Source organism: Halictus rubicundus, chromosome 7, assembly GCF_050948215.1.
Source record: "Halictus rubicundus isolate RS-2024b chromosome 7, iyHalRubi1_principal, whole genome shotgun sequence".
Lineage (NCBI taxonomy): Eukaryota > Metazoa > Arthropoda > Insecta > Hymenoptera > Halictidae > Halictus > Halictus rubicundus.
In genome coordinates this window covers 2,526,329-2,552,806 of record NC_135155.1, presented here as the reverse complement: position 1 = coordinate 2,552,806, position 26,478 = coordinate 2,526,329, and the positions used below count along the sequence as shown (strand labels likewise).

Sequence of the window (26,478 nt, the reverse complement as noted above, 5' to 3'; positions counted from 1 at the left end):
GAAAATGAATATATATATATCATTTTCTATATAATGAGTAAAAAAATTGTTTAAATTGGCACCATTCAAGGAACTGCCTTATGAAGCACATTTTAAACAAAACATTAAGGATGCTAGGGAGTTGTTGGGAACGAAATTATTAATGACAAGGGTAGCAAGCACCGGAAAGCCGAAATTATTAGAAAAGGTCCTCCCGGACGTCCATGGGCGGCCTAAAGGTTAAGAAAAATCCGGGAAACCTAAATTGGTTGTAGTCCTAGATGCGAGAAGCTATTTTGTGGTGAATTTCACAGATGGAATATGGGATTTGGAGTCTTCACGCCGCGGGTGAACTTTGGGGTGACCCGCGTCTCGCCCGAAGGCACCCGATTCTGCCTCCAAGCGCGACGCAGCTGCTCCCTAGGGCAGCGTTTGCCCTGAGCGCTCTCCACCAACCGGACATGGTGCCGTTACCATTGACATCGGCCGGACCACCATATGGACCCATGGAACTAGTCACGAAATCTTCCAAGGACAGGGATGAGGCGGAGAAAAAGGAAACCGAAAGGAACGATGAGCAGCAACGCGACGACAGCGAAGGAAACATCGAAAAATCGGACGAAAATGATAACCAGGTACGAGAAACATTTACTAATTAGGATAAGTCGGAGAACGATGGTCACAAATTGTTTTTAAAACGTCAGTAGCAGCTAGAGTGTTTACTCGATATATGTCCAAAACACGGGTCTAGCCAGAGACATATATCAGCTAGGAGATACTATTCTTTGATTCACGCCGAATGTAGAAAAGGAGAGCGAAGCTCTAGGAGGTCTCGGTTCATGGCCCCACACTGGGCATATCCCGCGGCAGTGGGGACAGTTCTGTGACTTTTATCGACTAGACATTTGGGACATATATAGACTAAACACTGCATTCGCTGCTTTAAGTGCTGAATATTAACTTCAAGAGTACCGACGAAATCGAAGTAATTTAATTAATGAAACCGAAACTAGAAAGCTGAAATTTATCATAGTGGATGTTACTTTAACCCGTTTGCATTCTAAAGAACTTACAAGGGAACATATTCAGTTAATACAAGCCGATTTTGATGAAACTTATGTGAGATATAGTTCTTCGAAAACTATTTGACTTTTTTTTATCGGCAACCATCCACTCTGAAGGGGTTAAAACCACATTTTTTGAGATATCTCGGAAACCAGAGATCGAAAAAATCACATTTTTTTTTAAATTGTGTGTTTTCTAATGGGGAATGTAGTTTCCTTGTTATTGTAGCTGTGACTATATGTTTCCATCAAAATGTTTATAACATTCATCGGACTGACCTTCATATTTGTAAAAATGAATCTAAAACTAAACAATCAGGAGAAGTAAAAATAATATAATTATTGTATGTTTACCTTCATTATCGTCAGAAATGATTTATGTAGCACTGTCTTATGAAGTCACAAAACTCAAACCGTAACGCAGAAGGACTAAATAGTACACGAAGCAAAGCCGTGTTTATACATTCTGTAGACTACTTTACATTTCCCCCTTTTTTACCCTAACATCCAATAGAAATTCTTGAAAATATTGGTTTCTGCTTCAAATGCTGTAAATGATCGAGGTAAAACTGTAGTGTCCGGCATTTGCCAACAGCTCTTTTCAGAGCTACCATATACAACGAGGAAAACTCCAATGTCGAAGGTCCAACGACCGCTGAAATTCGCAGGCGAATTGGCTACAACAGTTGGTATCTTTACACCGCCGCGCCGCGCCACACAGTGGTGCCAAATGACCAATAAGCGGCAAAAAATATGTAAAACCGAAACTATCCAACGAATTTGTTTGAAAATTTGTGGAGAGATTGCCATAGGTACAACGCTTATTTGGCAAAAAAAAATGTTTGCAGAAAGTTGTTAACATTAAGTAATATGGGATAATCGAAAATCTCTGTTTTCTGTCCATTTTTTATTTATGAAAGCATACAACAAATTCTTTAATAGATTTTGATCTGGAACTAATTGTTTTGACAAGGTGTAATATTGATCTAACTTTGTGCAAAAAATCATAAGATACTTCGAGATGCTTTCGCCGCAATTTAAGTTTAAATATCAACTTTCGGAATTTCCGAGAATGAATCGCGCGGATGTCATGATTATTTGATGTTTCAGGTGAAATGTTTTAGGGATATATCATTTCTAATGAAGGAAAAAGTGAAATAGTTAGTTAGAATTAATTGTTTAAATAAAAAAAATGTTTAAATAATTTCTTTATGTGGACTAACCTGAGGCCTCTTTGCGTTACGCTCATTTTTTATTTATGGAGGAATACAAAAAATCCTTTGAATAGCTTCGATCTGGAACTATTTTAAATAGAAAAAATTGTTTTGCCAGTTAATAGTTGAAGCCATTTGCAATAACCCATATGATTTGTAGACCCCCAAGTATTCAATTATAGACGGAGTAATCACATAACTATCGCACTGAAAACTGATGAATTCCCAGGAGCGAGGAAATGGTTATTTACCATGCGTATATCTCCGTAAAAAATTTTTTTTTCAAAAATCTAACTTTGGCACATCATGCACGCACTATTAGGCTATACAAAAATAATTTTTTTTTATAAAAATCCATTTTATAAATTTTCAATTCTTCAATTCGTTAATAAATATTTTTTTATACATAAAGAATTAATAATTATATGCATTTCACATTTTCCTTTATTATTTGGAAATATTCCTAAAAAATTCACCTAAAATATCAAATACACCGTAACTTCCGCACGATTCATTCTTGGAAATTCTGAAAGTTGATATTTAAACTTAAATTGCGGTGAAAGGGTTAGGAAGGGACTCAAGATTTTTTACACAAAGGTAGTTCAATATTATACCTTGCCAAAACGATCAGTGCCAGACCAAAATCTATTAAAGGATTTGTTGTATGCTTCCATAAATAAAAAATGGGCAGAAAACAGAGATTTGCGATTAACCCATATTACTTAATGTTTAACAACTTTAAAAAAAATTTTTTTTTGCCAAATAAGCGTTGTACTTGTAGCAATGTCTCTACAAATTTTTAAATAAATGCATTGGATAGTTTCGCTTTTACAGATTTTTTGCCTCTTTTTGGCCGTTTGGTACCACTGTGCGCAGCACAAAATTCGAAAAATTGCAAGACATGGAATGATTTAATATTTGATCTACCGATAAATTAATACTCGTCTAAATCCTATTCAAAAGGTGGCGGTCCTTGATCATGTAATAGTTTAGAACAATCGAATTATAAACATTCAAGCGTCGATGCTCTCTCGAAACAGTGATCAATCCGGTATATGTTACGCGACGATTGAGAATACCGTGTATATTTTCTACACAAAATTTATTTCAAATGAATAATGAACTTTTATAATACTGGTATTTATTTGCTGTTTTGTTAATTCTTACGAATTCTTCACTCTTACTAAAGTAGTAAGTTGCTACTACAGTTTCACGTAAAAATATTAGATATCTCTTCAATGAAGATTGTTTTAAAAATGCTGTAACTTTCTTAGTGCAAATAGGTGCATCAAATTTCTTTCAATATCGATTTCTGTAAATAGTATTGTTATAATTAAACTAAAATTTAGCTGCGTCCGTTTGCGTCTGTAACCGTGAGACATTTGTTTAAAAACATGCATTTGTACATATTATAAAGCCCCTAATCAGAAGCTGTTTCATTCAATAATTAAATAATTGTTAATAAACTATATAAATGTGTAAAAAAACATCTAATTAAACAAAATGTGATGTGATGAATTTTTAGAGCTCCATTCATTATAATTACTTTCACCTAGAATTCTGAAATATAAACTTTCACTGATTTCATTAACAATAACTCTTTAATTATACAGTTTCGTGGGTATGTTTTCTAACATTATTTGTCTAAAATTATTTTTTAAATCAATTAAAGAATTTTCGATTTTATCGGATAAAACACCCTCCCATAAGGGTTGCTTTATAAGGGTGCTTTATAGTAGCAAAAAGATAACATCAGATTCGGATTCTACGAACTGAAAACCCCCAAAACAGCCTTCCTTATAATAAATACAGCATAGTTGACAGAGATATGAATTTTGTCCACCTATTTTACGATTCTGAACCATTGTGCGCCACGGTGATTAGCACTGCTACTTGCGCCACCTTCTTTAGCTACTAATAAAACAATGAACGATATATAACCCAGTGCTTATTGTGGTTATTGTTCAAAATGCTATACACGTTTGTACTAAATCCTTATACTTTTACAAAACAAGCCAGAATTCCTTCCTCCGCATGCCAGGTGCAAGACTATCTTTCACTATGCATAATTATTGTTAAATGGCAAAAAGAAAAAAATCTTAAAACGCGTATCCCTTATTTTGGATCAAACAACATACACCTGAGTTTACTTTCAAATGAACTCACAATAAATAAGAGAAACTGCAAAAAAAAACAAATTTTTAATATGTTGTTTAAACAAAAAACTTTTGTCAAAATTTTCTTGCGCGACTACATTCCCCATTAGAAAACACACAATTTAAAAAAATGTGATTTTTTCGACCTCTGGTTTCCGAGATATCTCAAAAAATGTGGTTCCCCCCCCCCCCCAACTTAGAGGGCTGTTTTCGCCCCTTCAGAGTGGATGGTTGCCGATAAAAAAAGTCAAATAGTTTTCGAAAAACTATATCTCACATAAGTTTCATCAAAATCGGCTTGTATCAACTGAATGTTCCCTTGTTAATCAAATTCGGTTTATTCGAATGGGTATATCACAATAAAAATTAATTTGTGAACTTGAGTAAAAGTTATCGTTACCATATAAGACCGACGTGGCACTTAACGTGTTAAATATTATTTCTAATGTTATAAAGGTAATGCTATTTTATTTGGAAGAGTCTACAGAATCATTTTGTACAAAAGATACAGTTTGACTCTTTAAAACTGAAAGGTGTAGCCGGATAAGCAGGTCAAAAGTGCCCCCAAACCAAATTGAATTTGCATTAGGCCATTCGATAAGAAAATACTACGCTCATCCAAAGAAAATACTTTGGGCCAATTTTCTACCCTATATGTCGACATGGGGGGTATTAATGGGGTGACAAAGAAAATCAGGTTTTTCCGTAATTTCTCTTTGCTTCTTGAATTAAAAAATCTGAAAAAATTATATGTTAAAAACCATAACGGGATGCTAAACCTGTAAAAATCTAAACATAGTTTCTCATAACTACTACAAGAAATCGGCGTTTCAAAATTTTTTTATTTTTTAAAATCGGTTTCGAAGCTAAAACATCTGTAAAAATTTATAGATGTACATTGTAATAGCTAAAATATGACTGATTTTTTTCAGAATTTTCAATTGGGAAGGATAAGAGAAATTACGGGAAAACCTGATCTTCTTCGTCACTCCATTATTACCACCCATGTCGACATGTAGTATTTTCTTTGGATGAGCTATTGAATGGTCTAGTGCAAGGGAAACGATTTTCAAATTTTCCTGCAGTGTATCAAAATCTCTGTACGGATCGCATATTGTTTATTGAAACGCAAAGTTGGCGTTGGACCGAGTAATTTTTTAAATAAACTAGTACTTAGAATTTACAGTTTACTTTCGTTTGGTATTAATATACACGACGAATCAAAAGGAACAAAACATCTGAATATCTCTGTCGGAGTTGTAGAATTTTTTTTAATTTTCAATTTCAATAGAAATATTTCATTATTATGTTTCTCGTGAATAGTGTATACAATATACAAGATATCCCCGTTTTTTCATAATTTTGTTGTAATTTTTTGACAAAGCATTTAAGAGCCTACGTTTATACATTTTTTAATTTAGTAAAAGACAGGAAAAAACTGACTCACATTAATATTCGGACACTTTTAAAAAGACAATTACTTTTTTAATATTGGACCATACAACTTGGATTTCTTTTGAGAAGTTAGAACAATCAATTTGCATTAGTTTGAAAAATTACAATTGGTCAGGATTACCGAGAAAATACTAGAAGTTATTGTTTACAACTTTTTTACGTGGGCCTTTATTGAAAATTTTAAAAATACTTTATGCAATTTTTCATATAAACCTATGTAGCATTTAGTAGTAACGGACTAGAGATACTTGTTTTTCTTGTATAAACTATAACTAGTTTACTTTACTTTTACCACCGTGCGCAGGGCATAAAGTCTCTATTATTTTATATCTGGTATTTTATGTAATATGAAAGTAAATAAGCAAGAAATTCCTTTTAAATTAACAGATATTCATTATATTAATTGTTTTTGTTATACAATATTTCAAGCAAAACACTTAAGATACAAAACAAAGATATTTTTCGATTCGGCGAGCTTAAACGAAAAATTCTAAAATGATTTTGGCTTCTCTTTAACAAAAAGTAAAAACATACCGTTTTTTTTACAAAAACAAAAATTATTATCTTATTATTATTATCTTTTGGGCTCAAACCATGGAAAATTTAAAACATTTTCCACATATATTCAGTTAAAGTGTTTTTCTGTTCAACGGAAAAAAATTGCCGTGGAAAAAGGAGCGTCATTTGTATTTTTCTTGTATCTCAAAATAAATCTTTTTAGAGAATGTCAACGAGCATCATAGATACTCTAGCTACTTTAGATAATTTCATCTTTTAGTCTATCTCGCTTTCTACAGCTTGTGACATTATACAGGGTGTCCCAGTATTGCTGGTACAACCGTGGAGAGGGTAATTCTACATGAGAATATAAGTCGAATGGACGATTTTTAATCTTTTAAAATCCATCCTAGCATCCATCTTGGCCTTACATCATCTTATATACTTGTCTCTAGCAAGCTTCCAAAGAGAAATAAGCTTGTGCTGCCATCCAACAATTGAAGAACGAACTTCGTAGAAGTGGACTTCAAAGTCCCAATGGGTCTCAAAGCGTTTAAATTAATAAGTCCCAAGCGACTTTTTGCTCCAATGGTACCTTTGTAGTTCCATCGATGTATACATTGAAACAATTATCATTAAAAAAAAAACCAAAGTATATACAAATTGCTAAAGGATCATAAAATAGTAGTATACTTATCTGATACGTTGGTCAGACAGTAGTTTAGTACACAGAAGAAAAACAAAACAATATACAATATTCTATGTATCCGTGCATTGAAGCAAACGAATGTTTGAAAACAACTAACGATGTCACTACGGTTGCGACTACTATGGTTAATTTCAGTATCTCCCACACTACTTACAGTATATTGCAAATTTTAGTCGACCATAAACAAACAAAGATATTTAAGTCAGGACTTCTTACACACTGGAGTTTTTAGCCCCACTCTATCCTAGATATTTTGAAAATTTCATACAAATCAGTCACCGTTACAGTGAATTACAATTGTTTCAAGATGGTGAAAATTGCAGTTTTTAATAGGCTCACATAAAAAAGTTCTAAACAACAACTTTTAGTATTTTCTCTGTATTTCTCACCAATTGGATTTTTTAAAAATTTTCCCACGTTATGTAATAAACTAATTGTTCTAACTTCTAAGAAAAGTCCAAGTAGTATGGTCCAATATCTAAAAAAGTTATCGTCTTTCTAAGAGTGTCCGAACATTAATAAGAGTCACTGTAATTGTTTACCGATTAATTACTGGATAAGTTCTTTGATCACAATAGTCTCTGCGGCCAGAAGAGTCAATCTACCGTCATAACACCTTAGCCGAATGAACTGATTAAAAGGCGAGAATGTAGTTTATGCGATTCGTTCGGCCCTAGTAGTGGAATGCGCCTTACTATATGTAATACTTTCATACAGGGACACGAGCGAAAGTAAAAAATGCAACAATGATGATCCATAAATGAAATTGCTATTGTAAAATATAATCTAAAAGATCTCCATTATAAATTAAATGTGTAATAAACGTATTGAGATTATGTAGTTTCAAAAATGATTTCGTAATTGCTAGATTTCATCAAATTACATTCCCAAAAAGTAGTTAATAATTATTTTTTTAATTGTTAATAATTGGTAATTTTCATTAGCATTAAAATTGTAACATTTTCGATGTTTTAACGCTCAGAATGTAAGCAGGTATGATATCAGTTGAAATAGAATCCATGTTTCATAGAATGTATGTTAGTATCAGATTAACAATAAGCTGTAAAGCTCACATTTTTTCAGAAACTATAACTAAAATATCTACGTATATAATATCATATTTAATGCAAGAGGTCTCGTTGTGGATCAGTATTGAAATATTTCTGGTAGCCGATACGCGGTGGCTTAAATAAAGTGGTATCGACAGATCTCAACTTGATTGTTTTAATCTGATTATTTCGAATGCGATATATTTTTTCGAAATTAAGATAACTCCTCAAAATCACAATGACTCAATAAATTGTTACTCAACATACTCGCTATGTTAATCATCACATATCAGTGACTGCTACAGTTTCGTGATTTAGGCAAAGAAAATCAAATTAAAGTCATAGCACATATCACAAAATGAATTTTCAAACTCGGTTTTCTCGAAAACAAAGCTTCATATGAAAAAATTTTATTCTCCATTTTCGACTGATTTTTTTCATGTAGAATCACACCTTTCTTGGTTGTACCACCGATGCTGGGGCATCCTATGTATTAAGGGCGAACCATCGCACAGTGGGGTATTTGGCCCGAAAAGCCGGAAAAAATTATTTAAGCGTTATATATAGGCTCAATGCCATAATGTAGTAGGTCGTTGAATTCGTCTTAACATCAGCTATAACATTATGAAGTCAAAAATGTATCTTAACAGTTAAAAAATTAAATTGATCCTCACTTTTTATAAAAAAAGTTTTCTCCGAAATTTTATGTATTGAAATTTGTAGACATCTGAATACTATTAATCTTTTGTTCGAACCTTTTTTTCCTGAGTCTGTCGGAAACCCTTGAAAAATCGTGGCGATTGTGGAGTACGTGCACCGAAAAGCTGGAAAAAATATTTTTACACGTAAATTATGTTAAAATGATGTAAATTATTATTTTAATACAAAATATGTAGATCATGAAATGTTTTAATAAGTAGATATGTATTTTAAGAATATTTTTAAATTATTACCATTAATACGCCGAACGTAAAACACTTCTAAACGCTAATACTAAATTAGCTATAAAACGTCAATCCGGACAAATCCGGAACGAAACTTTATTAACTTGAAATCACAAATCCCTACCGAATATAATGAGACCAAAAAGACCATCGGGACTCACTCAGAACCATAATAAAGTCGTTAATGAAGTCTTATAATTGTAAGAATAATTTCTGAATTATTGATCATATACAAATATTAATAACTTTATAAATAAGTATAATAAAAAAAATGAAAACAGTCTGAAAGTGTAGTCCATACTTACTTAAAGATATCCATAATGCAAAAAATTACACAGCTTTTTTAAAGCATGTACAAATCACTCATAAATGTACGATATGTTATAGCATGATGGGAAAGGCAATACAAGTCATAGAATCTCTTGACTTTCGATTAAATTTAGAAATTCATAAACTTACAAATGAATAAGAAAAATTTAGTACATTGTTCTTCACACATTCAACAACTTCGAGCAATAAAAAAAATTACGTTAAATTTTTGAAATTGACTTTTTTCCGGCTTTTCGGGCCAAATACCACATTGTGCATCGCGTCACCGGTTGACGCGTCACTATCTCAGAAAGCATCTTATACAGCGAATTCGTGATGTATGTTGCCGAGGCCTGGATGATAAATGTCGCGGAATTATCCCCACTATCGCGGGGTAAACCCCGTGAGGAGCCAAAAAGCTCGAGAGACCGAAACAAAACTTCTTAATTGGTCACTGTTTTATTATGGGACTTTCACCAACATATTCGTGGCATTTCGTCGCGGATCAAAGAATGACTCTTGGAGAATAAATGACATCAAGACTCGAGTTGCTGACATCGCGAGTTCACTGTATTCGGAACAATGAAAACCGTGAAAATTGATAAGCTATGTGTTAAAATTACAATTAAGAATCGATTTTTCTTTATTGCGCAGACATCAGTTCCAAAGGAGAACAACGACAACGAAGATGCGGGGGAGGAAAGCGACAGTGGAAGTACAAACAGTTCCCATCGCTCGGCCAACAATAATCTTCCGACGAAGCTGCTTGATCCGATGGCTTACCTTGCTTTCGACAAGGTACGTTTCGAGTTTGATCAATTTCGCGTAGCTCGGTCTAAAAGGAGAATGGAACCGAGTAATTGGCAATTGATGTGTAAAATAGACAGTAATGTCGTAACCGAAATATGAGACTTAATCCGCTCGTGAAATGATCGACTGGACGCAAATTGATTGAATATCATATCATTTAAACGCCGTTTTCGGATCTGACTAATCCAGCCTGCGAGCATATCGACTTTCTTATTAACAATTCGCGACATCGCCAGTCGACCTAATCGTATCTCTCGCTTTGCTTCGGTATTTTTGGACATCGATCGTTTAATCACCATTCTTCTCATTCCAATGAAATGCCACTTTACGATTTTATTGATGTGAATGCAAAAATAGGGAATCATTATTGCATATTCCGCGAGCGATCATTCTATATTGAAATTCCTTATACTACCTCCAGCAAAAAGTAATTCGATCGTGCAAGTCAAACATCTATCATTACAACTGTTTACAGATTTGATATCGAAAATGTTTTCATTAGTCACAAAGACAAATGCAGCGATGAAATTTGTAATATACAGTGTTTTCTCGATGTATGTCGTAATTATCTATCCGATAAAAGTACCAGAACTATCCCCACTATCGCAGGGTACACCTCGTGAGGGGCCAAGAAGCTCGAAAGACTTCTGTCACCGAGGAGTGTAACATAATATGGGTCGGGTATATCGGTTTGACACCAGGAAGCCACTACTAATCCAATAACAAAACTTCTTTATTTTTCATTATTTTTTTATGAGACTTTCACCATCATATTCGTGGTATTTTTCTAATGAAAATGATATAATTCCGATGATGTCCGATAATGATATATCTTCTAGACGATAATATATAATCCTGAGTAGACCCGTGTTGTAGCCATACATAAATCGAGAAAACACTATACAGTGGATCCAAGAAGTATTAGAACACTAAAACTACAATCTTCGAAAAAATTGCGTATACAGGGTGGGTCGGTAATCGTAGTACAATCGGGCAGGGGGTGCCCGATTCTGCACAAAAAAAAAGAAAAAATGTCGCTATAACATTTTTTCATCCGAAGTTTCGTTTTCGAAAAAATCGAGTTTGAAAATGTATCGAATAAGCGCGTTATTCGATACGAATCGTCTGACGAGTCTGATCATGACCGACCAATTCTACTTCCTGCATATACTAAAGCACGCGAACCTGACAGATTTTTGAACTCGATTTTCTTGAAAACGCGGCGTCAAAGGAAAACATGTTATTCCTTTTTTTCGACTTATTCGTACACATAGAACCACCCCTGCCTAGTTGCACTACGACTTCCGGCCACCCCGTATTTAAACTGTGACCATTTCGTAAAATGATCGTGCGAAAATAAATTTGGATTCATTCTAAGCTAGATGCCTCTAGTTTCATAATCCATCGTTCATTTTATTCTCAGATTTTGTTTTTCATGACGTAGCAGGGCGAGAAATTGAAGCAGTGTTTTTCTCGTAAATACTACGTATTCAAACGTCTGTGAATACTTTGGTAAATTTTCTCGTGAGTGAAACCACCATAGATTTAAAGATTCAAGTTTCTACTTTACAACGATGTCTTAAAAATTGATGTACTAACTAATTGACGAGGGCTTTACAGGACCACACTTGTTCCTCATTTTTGTTCCATAAAACAGTGACGGAAATCGTACATCAATTCTTAAGGAGCTGTTATAAAGAGGCTTCAATCTTCGAATTCATGGTAGTTTAATTTATAAGAAAATTTTTTGAAAGTTTCTGGAAACGTTTGAGGAAAAAAGGGTCTTCAGTTTCCCAACTGTTAAAACATGTAAACATATCTTAGAGGAAAATGATCACTGCTCTGCGAAAGTAGAGGCTGCGTGCTTTAGAATGAGTAAAGGCTTACGGTTGTACTATTTACTTTCACGAAATTAGCACAATTCAACTGTCGACCATTTTTTTGGATCCACTGTATGCAGGATTTATATGAAAAATAACTTTATTATAGTTGTATACTTAATCTTTGAATATAAATGTAGGATCGTTAAATTCAAAAGTATAATAGTATAATATAGTATTTTTTGAATATACATATAATAGAGTTTCGAAACTCTGTTCTGAACCGGAAACGATTGTTCGTTATAGCGGAACTGCTTTTACGATCATCAGCACACTTCCGGTTTCCTGTTTCCAACAGGCTGTATTTATATTTTCTTTTCAAAACTAAATCATTTGAATAACCTATAACAATATTTCTATTGAATAACAGGAGGGGACTGTTACACCGGTTCTAAATGGCTGGGTCCTTGGCGCATACACCGCCATGCTTGGAAGACTATCGGCAGCGACTGCGGCTCTCGAGGCCACAGAAATCCCTAACATCCCTTCCGACAGCGACTCGGAGAGCGAACATTCGTCTTACACTGAGAAGTATGCAATCATTTACAAATTAACATGTTAGGTACCAAATGTCAATCCCAAAAATTCCCACAAAATCAAAGCAATTCAATTAGCAAAACTATAAAGTTAAAGTTTATTATAGTGGATGCTACTTTAACCCGTTTGCCTCTTAAAGATCCCAATTAAATTCCATTTACTTTTATATATTACAACAAATATGAATTTCGATACCTGGTTAAAGATTTGTGCCTCTCATATGTGCACTTGTGTGATCAATATATTAATCATTGTGCATCCCAGCAAATAAATGACTCTAGTTTCTCTAAACTAAAAAAATAATTCATAAACATGAACGAAAGATGAAGTTTTGATTTATTAAAACGTACAAGAAGGAACAGAAAGATGACCAGAGAAAAAATGCCGGTCAGATGCGTGTTAACACGTTCATCGCCAGCTTATTTGGTGGGGTGCATGCCAAAACCTTTCTAATTGAATACTAACTGCTAAGAGGCTACTGACCAGGGCTTGAAATGGTTTCGATAACAACAGCTGTTTAAAACTGTTATATAACAGAAACAGTTGTGAAGAACCATTATCCCATATGTTTTTTCTTTAATTCCATAACTGTCATCTTTTTGATTCCACTATATCGGTTCCCCAATGGTTCAAGAATCGATTCTTGTTTCTTCTTTGCACTAAAATTTATTCCTTTTATTCATAAGATTTTATTGATTTATTTAAGTATAGAAAGCATAGGTAAATATAATTATACCATATTGTATTAAAACTTAACTTTCAAAAATAAACAGCACCTTCCAACATGTGGAGTACATATAATGAAAATGGATCCAGAGATTGTTCAGAAAACATTAAGTCAAAATCGAATCTACAGAAAATTAAATCAATGATGGATTTACAGAAAATTATATTCAATAATGGACAAAGAGGTATATATGTAAGTTGTGGGCTTCTATTTAGCTCACCGCGGAATCGATAAAACGAAAGCGACGAATCTGTCGAACTCGAGGACAAATCATGCGTTTCGCTCGAATTCGTTTCTGATACTTCAAACATCCCAGATAAATCACGCTGTAAATCAAAGCAATCGAAGGATATTGGATTGCCCTGAGTTATGGACGCTTCGCGAATACCGATCGCGAAATTTCGGATACTTTTTTAATAGCACAATGCCGCGATTGGGGAATTTTTTTAAAATGAATGTCGCACCGTTCGCTTCTCGCTGTTCTACGGTGGAAGGAGCTTGAAATAGTTTATGGTAATGTATGGTTCGGTGCTTTTTTTTTTACAGTGAATATTGATTAATTTCATTATTAACCATCGATTTATTATATATCGAATTATTTTTAATAATTTAGGCACTGTTTTAATGCTTGAATCTTGAAAATCTATTTCTCTTTATTAAAATAAAGAGGTCCTTAATTAAAGTATAGAAATCATGTGCGATGGTCAAAATCATTAGCATAAAAGAATTATACTTGTGTAATTAGGGGTACCCATAAGTAATCAATTATTTGCAAAGAATTTGTTTTGCCTTTAGTTCTGTACCGATCGTTGAAGAGGAAACACGTATTCTTTTACAGTTTTCGGTAAAGCAGCCTGTGTTCAAAATATTCTAGAAAGTATAATTTTTTTACAACCCTGTAGTAAAATGACGGCGTCCGTACCTTCCGAGGATCATATTCGTCATTGCATACTTTTTCATTTTCACGCGGGATTTAATGCAACGGTAACAACAAAGAAAATTTGCGATGTTTATGCAGATGTATTGAAGGTCAACAAGTGTCAATGTTGGTTCAGAAGGTTTGCTGCTGGTGATTATGATCTCTCGACAGGCCTCGAAGTGGACGACACCCTAAAATCTCTAGTGGAAACTGATCCAAAATTAAACATACAAGAATTATCGAGAAGCCTTGGGTCCACATGCTTAACTATACAAAGGCACCTACACGAAATGGGAAAGGCATTTAGGCAAGGAATATGGGTACCGCATCAATTATCTGAGACCAACAAGAATATTCGTCGATCAATTTGCACTTCATTGCTATCCAGATTTCGTAGAGATCCATTTCTTAGCAAAATCGTTACCGGAAATGAAAAATGGATTCCTGAAAAATTCCGGAAAAATGGATATAACATAAAGCGTTCCAAGCAATGGCTTTCTGCAAATCAAACCGCATTATCAACCCCTAAACCTAGCTTATCACTTAGAAAGGTGTTACTGTGCATTTGGTGGGACTGTCGTGGCATAATTCACTTTGAATTGTTGAAACCTGGAGGAACAGTTACTGCTGAGTTGTATTGTCAGCAATTACAACGACTGTATTCAGAACTATTGAAAAAGAATGCCCGGCCCCATACAGCGAAACTCACTCAGGAAAACATCAAAGAATTGCAATGGGAAGTTTTACCGCACCCACCGTACTCACGGGATATTGCTCCCTCTGACTATCATAATTTCAGTTCTCTGGAGCATTATTTAAGAAATAAAACATTCACTTCTGTAGAAGATGTAAGGAGGCACCTCGAGTCATATTTTGCATCACGAACTCTGAATTTCTATAAGAGGGGGATTGAAAATTTGCAGGAAAGATGGCAAACTGTCCTAAACAATGATGAAGATCATATAATAAATTAAGAAATAAAAACTTGAATTTACTACAAAGTTTGTTTTACATTTCAAAATAATTGATTATTTATGGGTCCCCCTAATGTAAGGAAATAATACACACTCATTTTAGTAAACCAAATTAGTAAAACTTGTATGTATTATGCTTATCAATCTTTAGAGAATGTGGAAATATTATTTAGCTATGCTAAATATGGATCTTTATGCAAAATAGAAATTTTCTAAGTCGATTGTAAGGAGTACAAGTTAACTTACTTAAATGTATTTCTTCTTTTAATAATTCTCACACGATAAAATTAATATACTGCATTCTGCAACTTTTGTAATCTCTGCATTGTTTTGTATTACAACCATTAATTTTTGTTTGAAATGCATAAAATCCGCAGTCTAATTATAACATTATGTATGCAAGAATATAGGGTGCATTAAAAAAAAAATTATTTTAGCTTATTTCAGCCAAATCATTTCTACTACTTCAACAATATGAAAATGATTTACCCCACATAATATATCTCATTGTATCAAACAACTTTTATAAAAATCGGGTTTTGGTAGCTTTAATCGTTTACAATATATTCAACCATGTGGGCCTAGATCTGAGTCAATCGTACTAATTCTGAAAATTTCATCAAAATTGGTAGACGTTGCAATGAACTAGAATCGTTTAACCTTCGAATGACGGACCATACTTATAACTATATAAGTGATGATGTTTAAGACCACTTGCTGTTTTATTTATCAATTTTTTTTTAATGTACAGGGTGTTCAACTACAGGTGGGAGAAAATTTAGGGGGTGGTTCTCCATGACAATATAAGACGAAAATGAAGAATAAAATAATTGTGATTTCGGCTTCGTTATTTAGTTATTAACAACTAAAAATCCGCCTAAAATGTGGCAACCCGTCCAACAGAGCTGTGCGTTGCGTACGTCATAGAGGCGCGCGACAGTCACGTATCAAGTGACAGATCCCTGCTTTCCTTGGTTCTCATTTGGGGTCCCAGCGAGGGGAAAATGTTTTAAGGTTTAACAAATTCTTCGTTGGACGACATTGAAGCTGCCTACTCGTTAAAATCCACAAGGGCATTTCTACTATCCACCCTATGGAATTATCGAGTAGAAGGGATCAATTCCATTTCACTTTTTAATTGTTCTCACATAAATAATTTACTCGAGATCACTATAAAATGGTATCCATTGTGTCCACAAATATTCAATGAAATCCTCACAAGTGCAAGTATTCACAAAAATGCACTTGCGTACCGAAATCGCACAGAACTAATTCGCGTTTGACGCACGTCAATGACTTTCGCACACGCAAAGTAAAATGTCCGTGAAATTAATGTGAAGTCTTTAACTGCACCCACGTAAAAAAACACCTACATTGAACGTTTTAAGAAAGTGTGTTTGTGCAAGAGGAATCGTCCGTACAAGCTTGCGTTCGTATGCACACTGATTCAAGACAGCTGTTTTCACGAATTTCAAATATCTCATGTGCGTTAGAAAATATTTAGAGTGATTTAAATTTTTCTGTACATATTATTTTCGTTTAATTTTAATTATTAATAGTTTTCATAATTTTTGTTAGTAGTTTTAGTTAAAACTAGCATACCTTTATATTTCTTTTTATTGATTTATTGTGATCGCGTTAACGTGATTTGCTAATAAGTGGAATTGGTGTTGGTCTGGGTTAGTTTTTTCTTTCGAGCGAGTGAAGCGAGCGAGCGATGTTTTCAAATTGAACAATGTCAAAAATCTCAGAAATCCTGACTTCTCTATATTCTATAGAGAAAACATCTTTTTAACAAGTTCGCCCGTTATACATATATGTTGCTTGCTGGCCGCCGCGCTGAGGAGTAGAAAAAAGGAAGTCCTATGCTGCATACATGTTGCGGCGCGCCGCACAGTGGGCAATTTGGACAAAATCGGATTCAAAATCAAGGAACTTTCGATAGGAATGAGGTAGAGTGATGAAATTTTTTTTAAATGAAAGCTGCAACTTTGTAGAATATGGGAAAAATAGAGAGATTATTACCATCCCATCATTTCAACGAAAAAATGACTTCATTAGTTTTTGTCACGAAAATCTATTTTTTGCAAAATCCTGAGGTCGTAAATTTTGAGACCAGATTTGAAATCAGCGTGAAAAAATCTATGGGAAATGATGTATAGCATGTTAAAAAAAAATTTTTCCGCTCGTGGTATTGAAAAAACCATAATTTTCTTGAAATTGTGCAAGTTTAACGAATTTTCTCAAGGTTAAAAAACGTTCGTACCATAATCTCCCTATTTTTCCCATATTCTACAAAGTTTCAGCTTTAATTTAAAAAAAGTTTCATCGCTCTACCTCATTTCTATCGAAAGTTCTTTAATTTAACACACTGTGCGCCGTCACAGACGCGTAGGTATACGCAGGATTCATGTATGCAGTAGTAGCGGTAGTTTTTCGCGAATATCTCGGGAACTATTCATTTGCGCCAAAAAATGACACGTATATTTCGTGTTCAGCATGTCAAAACGAATAGAATGACGTAGGTCATGTGTAGAAAGGAGGGGGAGGAGGTTCCCAAGTCTTACCTTTTAATGTATTATGTATGGTTTTATGAACAATTATAGTGCATGTCTAAGGATTTCTGGATAAGTGTTAGACCAATTAAAAAGTAAAAGGGCCTTCTACTGGATAATTCCATAGGGCGGATAGTGGAAATGCCCCTGTGGTTTTAACGAGTAGGCAGGTTCAATATCGTCCAACGAATGATTTGTTAAACCTTAAAACATTTTCAGCTCGCCCCAAATAAAAACCAAGGTAAGCATGCATCTGTCACTTGATACGTGACTGTCTCTGTTGGTCGAGTTGCCGCATTTTAGGCGGATTTGTAATTGTTAATAACTAAATAACGAAGCCGAAATCGCAATTTTATTCTTCATTGTCTTCATTGTATTCTTCGTCTTATATTGTCATGGAGACCCCCCCCCCTTAAATTTTCTCCCACCTGTAGTCGAACACCCTGTATTTTCCAAGGCACTTCTTGTAAATACGTTAATTTTTACATCTTTAAATGCCTGTCGTTTTTTTCAAAATCTGTATAATGGATACAGATCTACAAAACGTATTTTTCAAATTTTCAATAAAGGCCCACATAAGAAAGTTGTAAACAACAACTTTTAGTATTTTCTCTGTAATCCCGGCCAATTGCAATTTTTCAAACTAATGCAAATTGATTGTTCTGACTTAAAAAAAAATCCAAGTCGTATGGTCCAATATCAAAACAAAGTGTCGGAATATTACAGTGATTCACGTATCAGTGCTCTTCAATTCTTTGAATCTTTCTACCGTTTCACATTGCAGTTACTCGATACATATTGTCCTAAAAACATAAAATTTACAGTCTACTTGTCTGGATCAAAGTAGGCCCAATTCCTGTCATGCGAGGGTTGAATGTAACGCCCGTAGATTCAGCCGCTGGCTGGTTGTACTAGGATTTACGAAGCAGCCTGTATATGGGCATTGCATTCGCGGAAATTTAAAATCGCAACACAATTTTGCAGGTCGCGAGGAAGCAGTCCGAACGTGAGCAATGCTCACCGCGGTTATTCGTGCGGATCCTGCGACGTAGTTGCACCAACGAGGCCAGCCCTACGAAAGCATATTGTCGATTGCCATCCACCCGTGACTAGCACGGAAACAGGAGAAACGAAAAGTTGTCCGTCCTCGGGCTGTGATTTCACAACGAGCAGCAGGTGCGAAATGGAGACCCACGTGGCCGCGCACGTGGCACAGGGCATGACACCGACGGGAAAAAAACGAACACTGGCATTGCAACGCGTCAGGTATAGGTACTTAAAAATTTTCTGTAAATTTTTACCCCCGTTTACCGATCTCTTTTCTATCTGAAACGAAAGCTCGCGATTTTTGTTTCTTCGACATTGTTCATATCAACGGGGTGGTACCAGAGTTCTTGTCAACGTTGGAGGTTGGAAAACCATTGTTTTAAATGTCTCGGAAAGTAGAGGGTGTAAGAAGAAAATATTATTATTTAGGAGACACTCATTTTTTATTTTGTCTCTTTTTACAACTACAATAATGTCTCCATATACAGTATGCAAATATGAAAGAGATGTGCACAATATTTCAGTAAAATTGTTCCTCACTATCACCACCCCGAAGAGTACACCCGTACTCTTTGAATAAGTTGAGTATGGTTAATACTAATCTAATGACAAAACTGTTTTGTTTTTAATTATTTCTTCGTAAAACTTCCAGCAATACGTTTGTAAACGTTCTAATTAAAAAGGTACCAAACACGATATAACTGGGATAATATTTACTCACTTAATTGATGATTCAGTAGAAGCTCGATCATCCGAACCGATGATATAAGAATTCTCCATTACCGAAATACTAGGAAGCTTCCATCTTTACATCCACGGTGGTGTTTTAGTCATGAGCAAAATTTTTCAGTATTTTTATAGACGTTTCGATTTGCAACATTTTCAACCAAAAAGTGAATTCAGTTTCCCAGTCGATATACCATCGAAAAATATCTTAGATAAAAAGGGAAATTTAGTGTTTAAATACTTATTGGATCCACTGTATACCGAGGTATTACTGTATAAAGGGTTTAGGGTCATTCCACGCGAAATCGGATACTTTGCGGAGTAGTGTTTCGGATTTTCGGAATCTCAAAGGATTTTTCGATATGTTAAAAATTGTTGATTCTACAGACGTGTAAAAAAAGAGAACCGTTTTTCATTAAATGATAACAGTTGAACTAACAAACCGATGAAAATGAGATTTTAGGAGCTAATAGTGAAAACACAAGAGTATCTAATAAACATGATGTCGGTTGAAAAGAAAGATTTTTTTCACTTTCATCCTCATTTCATACAACAAAACATTAAATCTTTAATCGAAACTTCCTTCACACTCTATTCCATCGTTTCCCAATGGAACATATTCACCGCTCTCTCATGGTATTCATTATCCAGTGATAGTAAATGTTTCCAACAATTAATAGTATTGATGAAAAGAGAGGTTTCCCAACACTTTATAACGTTATTAAATCCTGTGGCGGTCGCATACCTGATATAAGTCGGCCGTCCGAGGCGGTACAGTTATTTATCCTATATTTGTCCCAAATGCCTAGACGATAAAAGTCCCAGAACTATCCCTACTGCCGCGGGGTATACCCCATGAGGGGCAATGAACCGAGGCCTCTAGAGCTTCGCTGTCCTTTTTTACGTTCAGCGTGGATCAACGAATAGTATTTTCTGGCCGATGTATGTCCCTGGCTAGACCCGTGTTTTGGACATATATCGAGTAAACACTGTATATCGCGGTGCTGCGTTCACTCCAAATAATTTTAATTTCGTCAATTGTAAAGTGTTCACCTTTTTAAAAACACGTTCTTAAAGGGTACAAATTCTTCAGTATTCCCCTACGATTTTCTCCTGCATTTCTTTAAAGCAATTTCTTTAAAAAACATTTTTTTTCAACCGACATCATTTTTATCAGATACTTTTGTGTTTTCACTATTAGCTCCTAATAACGCATTCCCATCGGTTCGTTAGTTCAGCTGTTATAATTTAATGAAAAAAGTTGACACTTTTTTCAGGCGTCTGTAAAATCAACAATTTTTAACACATCGGATTCAAGGTCATTTGAAGGTCATGTCACAGTATGTATATTTGAATGTATTTTTGTATGACCTACGCGATGCAACACGAAAATATATGTAGTTATTAAAAAAAATATTGATGACCTTGAAAACTACGACAAAAACCATCATTTAGAAAAACAACCTCTGCGGGATACTGGCCACTTGATACCATTCAAATTACACAAAACAAAATTTTTTATTTTGTCAAAATTAAAGAAGATATTCTGAGGGTTGCACTTACGTGAGAGACCCTATATACATATATAGTATTCAAGAAGGAGGTGCGAATAAGTAGGTAGATAAGATAAAAATGTGATTGTCTTCATAAAATTCGACTAATGGTACAATTCGTATGCGCAGATACGAAAGGGAAGAGTATCGGTGCTCATTATGCTCGTACGCCTGCACCATCGAGAAGGCGTTCCAAAGGCATTTAAGGGCACACGCGAAGGGAACAGCACCAGAAACTAGGGTGAGCTGTGCCGTCTGTGGCGCAGATAGATCCTCCGAGGTCGATCTCAGCAGACACATGAGAAGGCATCGTGACGACCGATACTTTTGCTGCGACATTTGCATCTTCCGCACGGTTCAATTGAAAAAGGTAATATTTTTCTGCCTCTTTCTCTTCTCCTCCCTCCACCCTCATCCTCGTCTCCGTCGAGTTATAGAAACGTTCGGAGCCAATTGAAATCGCGTAGAATTGAAAAATATAGCGGCGAGTATAATCTATGGGCTTGGATTGTTTCTAGAGTTCTATCTCTGCCACGCTCGTATAATCCCGCGGCTGATCGTAAATTCTACGCTATTCTACTCCGGCCCTTTGAATTTTGTAAACTACCTCTGGATGTATTCTGTGTCACTCTTAAATCAAATGTTTCGCTTTGTGTAAACGGCCTGGGATCGGCGTCGGTGATCCTCGAATGCACTGAAAATCAATACAGGACTGGCTGATATTTATATTGTTAATATGGAAAGATTTAACGAGTAAAGTATTGGACAGTACTGTGTTAGTTATTCTGTGACCATTCTGTTCAAGGGTATGTGTATATTATACATACAAATCATATGGTAAAAAATAATATAAAATTTCTTAAATGCAAAATTTCTTTTTTTTTATTGACCTCTTTTAAGAAATAGTGTGAGTATTTAGCATATGTGAATTTGTAGAATACAAGCAAACTTGAACACATTTATGAAGTTACTTCTTCTATACTCGTTAGTAAACTGCGGATTTGTATATAAAATAAAAATTATCTGTGGCATTTATACCTTTTCTTAATAATATTAATGAGTTGAAAATAATGCAACAGAATTTTTAAATTCTACAAACGGTTTTATTATTTTGCATTTGAACATACTCTTTTTTTTTTTGGCAAAAATACATAAAGTCTGTAACTCAGCTAGCAATTTAATATTGTCGACAGAACGTGAGTAATGGATTGATAAATTTTATACTTATGATCAAATTAGATCTGGGCGGATTAATAGGAATTTGTTGGCTGAAGTGTGTGAACAATGTAAGCAATGACGTATGCTATGTATGATGTATGATTGATGTGTGCAGCGCAATGAATGTTGTAATGTATGTGTATGTAAGAGTTTTTGTTTTTCATTATTCCTTCCTTTGTCTTCATGAAACCTTGTTCGTAATTATATTTGTTCCATAAGTCAATTCTGTCAGACTTATTGTTAATAATATTTTTATTTGATTTTTATTACAAAGACTCTTTTTCTCGGTGATAAAATTTTTTGCTTCACTCTCACATTTATCAAAAATCGATGGAGATATGATTTTGAAAATCGGCAATTTAATAATTACATTAATTCATTGACACTTCAGATTAATTGTTTAATGGTTAAAAATACGATTAAAAATAATTTACAATATTTATTTATTGACTACATTGCTCTTACTACTACTATTGCTCTTAATAGATAGGATAGAGAATCTCCACCATAATTGATTTGACTAGTATCTTCAGGTTAATCTATCGGAATTGTTTCAACAACGCGAATAGTTTAATCTTTTCTGACCCAATTATTGTGTGAGTACCGATTACTGCGCCTATGTTAATTGTACTCATTTCTAGATCATAATGAATATTAAAAAAGGGATATGTAACATATGTATTAACTGATTTTAATGAAAAAAATGAAATATTTCTGTTTTAATATTCATTCTTTTAAAAATAAGTATAATTAATATATAGGCAGAATAATTGGATACTCCCACAGTAATCGGGTTCCTTTTCTTAGTGTAAGAATTAAGATCAAAACCGTTGAGGTGACATCAAACGTGGCTCAATTTTGGTCATATTCACTTGTTTAATTTAAGCTACAGTGGGACCTCGATTATCCGTACTAATCAGTGGAGCATGAAAGTTTGGATAATAGAGCTGTTGCCTAGTTATATGTAGTATTAGATTACAGTTGAAGCTCGTATGTATTTGGATAATGAAAAGTTCGGATAACCGAGGTTCTGTCGTGAATTAAACGTGAATATTATCTAAATTGTTTCGTGTTTTTTGTCATTTTAATCAGAAAAACGTCGTAAATATATCCAGTACTCACAAATTTCATAATAAAATAATTATAACCAAAGAGGGTTTGTCATTGAATTCATACAGGGTAGAGCAATAACTATTAGCACCTCAGACATCTATGAAACTATAAGTTTCACAGAAATATTTGCTGAAATAAAATTGCACGTACGTATTGTAAACAGTAGAGGAAGGCGTAATGCTTACCGTTTACTTCACTGAGAATAAACATGCATCTGTAAGGGCGAAAAACTTGTATGCTGAACGATATCCACATCAGTCTCAACCTTCGCGTCAAACATTTAAAAATGTGTGTGATAAACTTAGGCAAACCGGTAGTTTAAGTGTTCGTAAAACTGAACGTCAGAAACGAGTAATTAACGAAGAAATGGAAATCGGTATGCTCGCAAGTGTGTCTAGAAATCCTCATATTAGTTCGCGACAAATTGAACGCGAATCTGGCATTAGTAGGAGGAGCGTACTTCGCATTTTGCACCGTCACTTTCATCCGTACCATGTTAGTCTTCACCAAGAATTGCATGGGAACGACTTCATGAATCGTTTTGAGTTTTGTCGAAATGTCAGATTTAAAACAATGAGGTTTTTCGTAGTACCGTCTTATTTACTGATGAAGCAACATTCACAAATCACGGGAATGTTAATTTGCATAACATGCATTTATGGACAGCGGAAAATCCACATTGGCTGCGACAGGTTGAACATCAAAAACAATGGTCTGTGAATGTATGGTGCGGTACCATAGGTGATAAAATTATTGGTCCTTATTTAATCAATGGAAATTTGAATGGCAACATCTATGTTAATTTTATTAAGGATACATTGGGTCTTTTGCTAGAAGAGTTATCTTTACTTGCATGACAACCCATATGGTATCAACATGATGGATGTCCAGTACGTTATTCATTGATTGCGCGAAGGGAACTCGATGAAAAATTTCGTGTACAAAGAAGTATTAACTACACTTTGCGACATGCAACAGCGAATTATTGCAGCCTGTGCGTCAATAAGTTCTGACACTGTAAGACTTGCAAGTCAATCAATCGTAAAAAGAATCCAATATTGCATTGACAGTGATGGTCATCATTTCGAACACCTACCATAAACGTATGTTTCATTCACTACCAAAACCGTAAGCATTATCGCCTTTCACTACCTTCTATGACCTTCAATGACCTTATGTAATAGGTCGTTGAACTCGTTTTAAGATCCCCTATCAAGATACGGAAACAAAAACGTACCGATCCATTAAAAAAAAAATGAAGGTGACCTTCAAGTTCTGAAGTACCTCCACCTGCAAAAAAATTATTATAGCCACCGGAAGGCCCCCTTCGTACTGTGCAATTTTATTTCAGCAAATATTTCTGTGAAACTTATAGTTTCGAAGATATCTGAGGTGCTAATAGTTATTGCCCCACCCTGTATATTTGCTAGGGTGACCTGTCCAGTGAATGAACATAATTTGTATTAAACGAAAAAATAACATCTATGATGCCCTCTGCATGTAAAATATCCAGTAATTGAAGAGATCGACATTTTCAGCAGTTGTTCGAATGACATTCCACGTATTTAAAGTAAGTATTGTTATCGTGAGATCAGCAATTTGTATTTAGAGGTGGACCAATGGTTCTATGATATGTTTGCTTGTGTAAGTATCATTCACTGGGGTACCTAAGCGTATTCTTCATTTAATCTTATGCCGGATATTTTATACAATTTATGGTCATCAAATATTATTACAATTATGTTCTAGAATATACGATCTTAAGAAATACACAGTCTTCTTATAGAAACAATACTCAGAAATTGAAATAACGATTTGCAAATATACTGTCAAAAACGCTTGAATTCGTTCAACTTTAAACACGCATAACTTTTGAACCATCGAATTCCTAACGATAAAACATGGATTTTTGGCATTTTATCGTCAAAATCTACGGGATTATATTTATGAAAGTCCAAAATTTGTGGTCCCCTAAGTCAAAGTTTAGCCCAATAAATAGTACCGTATGTGGACCACTTTAGCTTTATCTCTATGCGCTGTACTACGACTTTAACTCTTATACGCTTTTAGCATATAAGATTAATTTGATTATTTTTAAGTTGCCAGATTGTGAACATCACATACGTGCGACGATATTGTTTCACCGATATTTGCACGTTTTTTTCTTCAAATACATGGAGACATTACCATATTGTTGATGATCCTCTTTGTTGTTTTATTCAGCTCATTCAACATCGACGTATGCACACGGGCGAGAAACCGCACCTTTGTCCACACTGTGCGTACAGAAGTGCTCGCCGAGACAACCTACGAAGCCACGTGCGACGCGTCCACAAAAAGGAGAATCTCTATTGCGACACGTTCAGTCCACGTGGCATGTTGCTCACTCCCATGATCGGCAGGGACACTCCGCTGGTGCAGAGCCCGGAATCTTCGCCGTCCTCCAACTCGGAATCCGCTAACTAGCGAAGCAACTCAGCAGAAGGAAGCGGATTGTCTTCACACACGTCCTAACTTTGTCAATACTTTGCGACCTAGGTATTAAAATTGTGGAGGCGGTTTTACATTGGCAAAGCTGATCGTACCGTCGTGATTTCAGCTGCCGCGAGATTCAAACGATTCGAACAATTTGAACTGGTTTGAAGCCGTTTGAGAACGTTTGAGCCGGTTCGAAGACATTCGAACAATAATTATGTTTCATAATTCCTATAAAGTTTCGACAAGTGAAACAAAAGTTCATAAAATTCGAACGATTTGAACTGGTTTGAAGCCGTTTGAGAACATTTGAACGGGTTCGAAGACGTTCGAAGAATAATTGTATTTGAAAATTCTTATAAATTTTCGACAAGTAAAACAGATGAGGTAGTCCTTCTGGCAAATGATCCAACCACTAAAATCGTAATTAGCTGGATTGTGGATCTTTGTGCAAAATATAATTGTATCAACAGCAAAGACACAGCACCAAAATAAGAATTGATTTTTCTGTGTAATAATTTCAATACGTTCTAAGTAATGTACGGAAATTCTTAAATCCTTTTAATA

General features: G+C 34.8%; 1 protein-coding gene across 1 annotated transcript; it reads left to right on the top strand.

Moving 5' to 3' along the window:
- The first annotated feature begins 293 nt into the window (after positions 1–293).
- LOC143355600 (uncharacterized) lies at positions 294–26,478 on the top strand. The gene is made up of 6 exons (XM_076790560.1): positions 294–614; positions 10,032–10,175; positions 12,438–12,598; positions 18,764–19,045; positions 21,235–21,475; positions 25,660–26,478. Exons 1-6 carry the CDS (start codon positions 294–296, stop codon positions 25,900–25,902), a joined length of 1,392 nt encoding a protein of 463 aa, XP_076646675.1. The 3' UTR covers positions 25,903–26,478.

Coding starts and splice junctions, on each gene's coding strand:
- LOC143355600 (XM_076790560.1), top strand. CDS start 294: ATGGAATATGGGATTTGGAGTCTTCACGCCGCGGGTGAACTTTGGGGT. Junction 10,176..12,437: donor CTTACCTTGCTTTCGACAAG/GTACGTTTCGAG, acceptor ATTGAATAACAG/GAGGGGACTGTTACACCGGT. Junction 21,476..25,659: donor GCACGGTTCAATTGAAAAAG/GTAATATTTTTC, acceptor TGTTTTATTCAG/CTCATTCAACATCGACGTAT.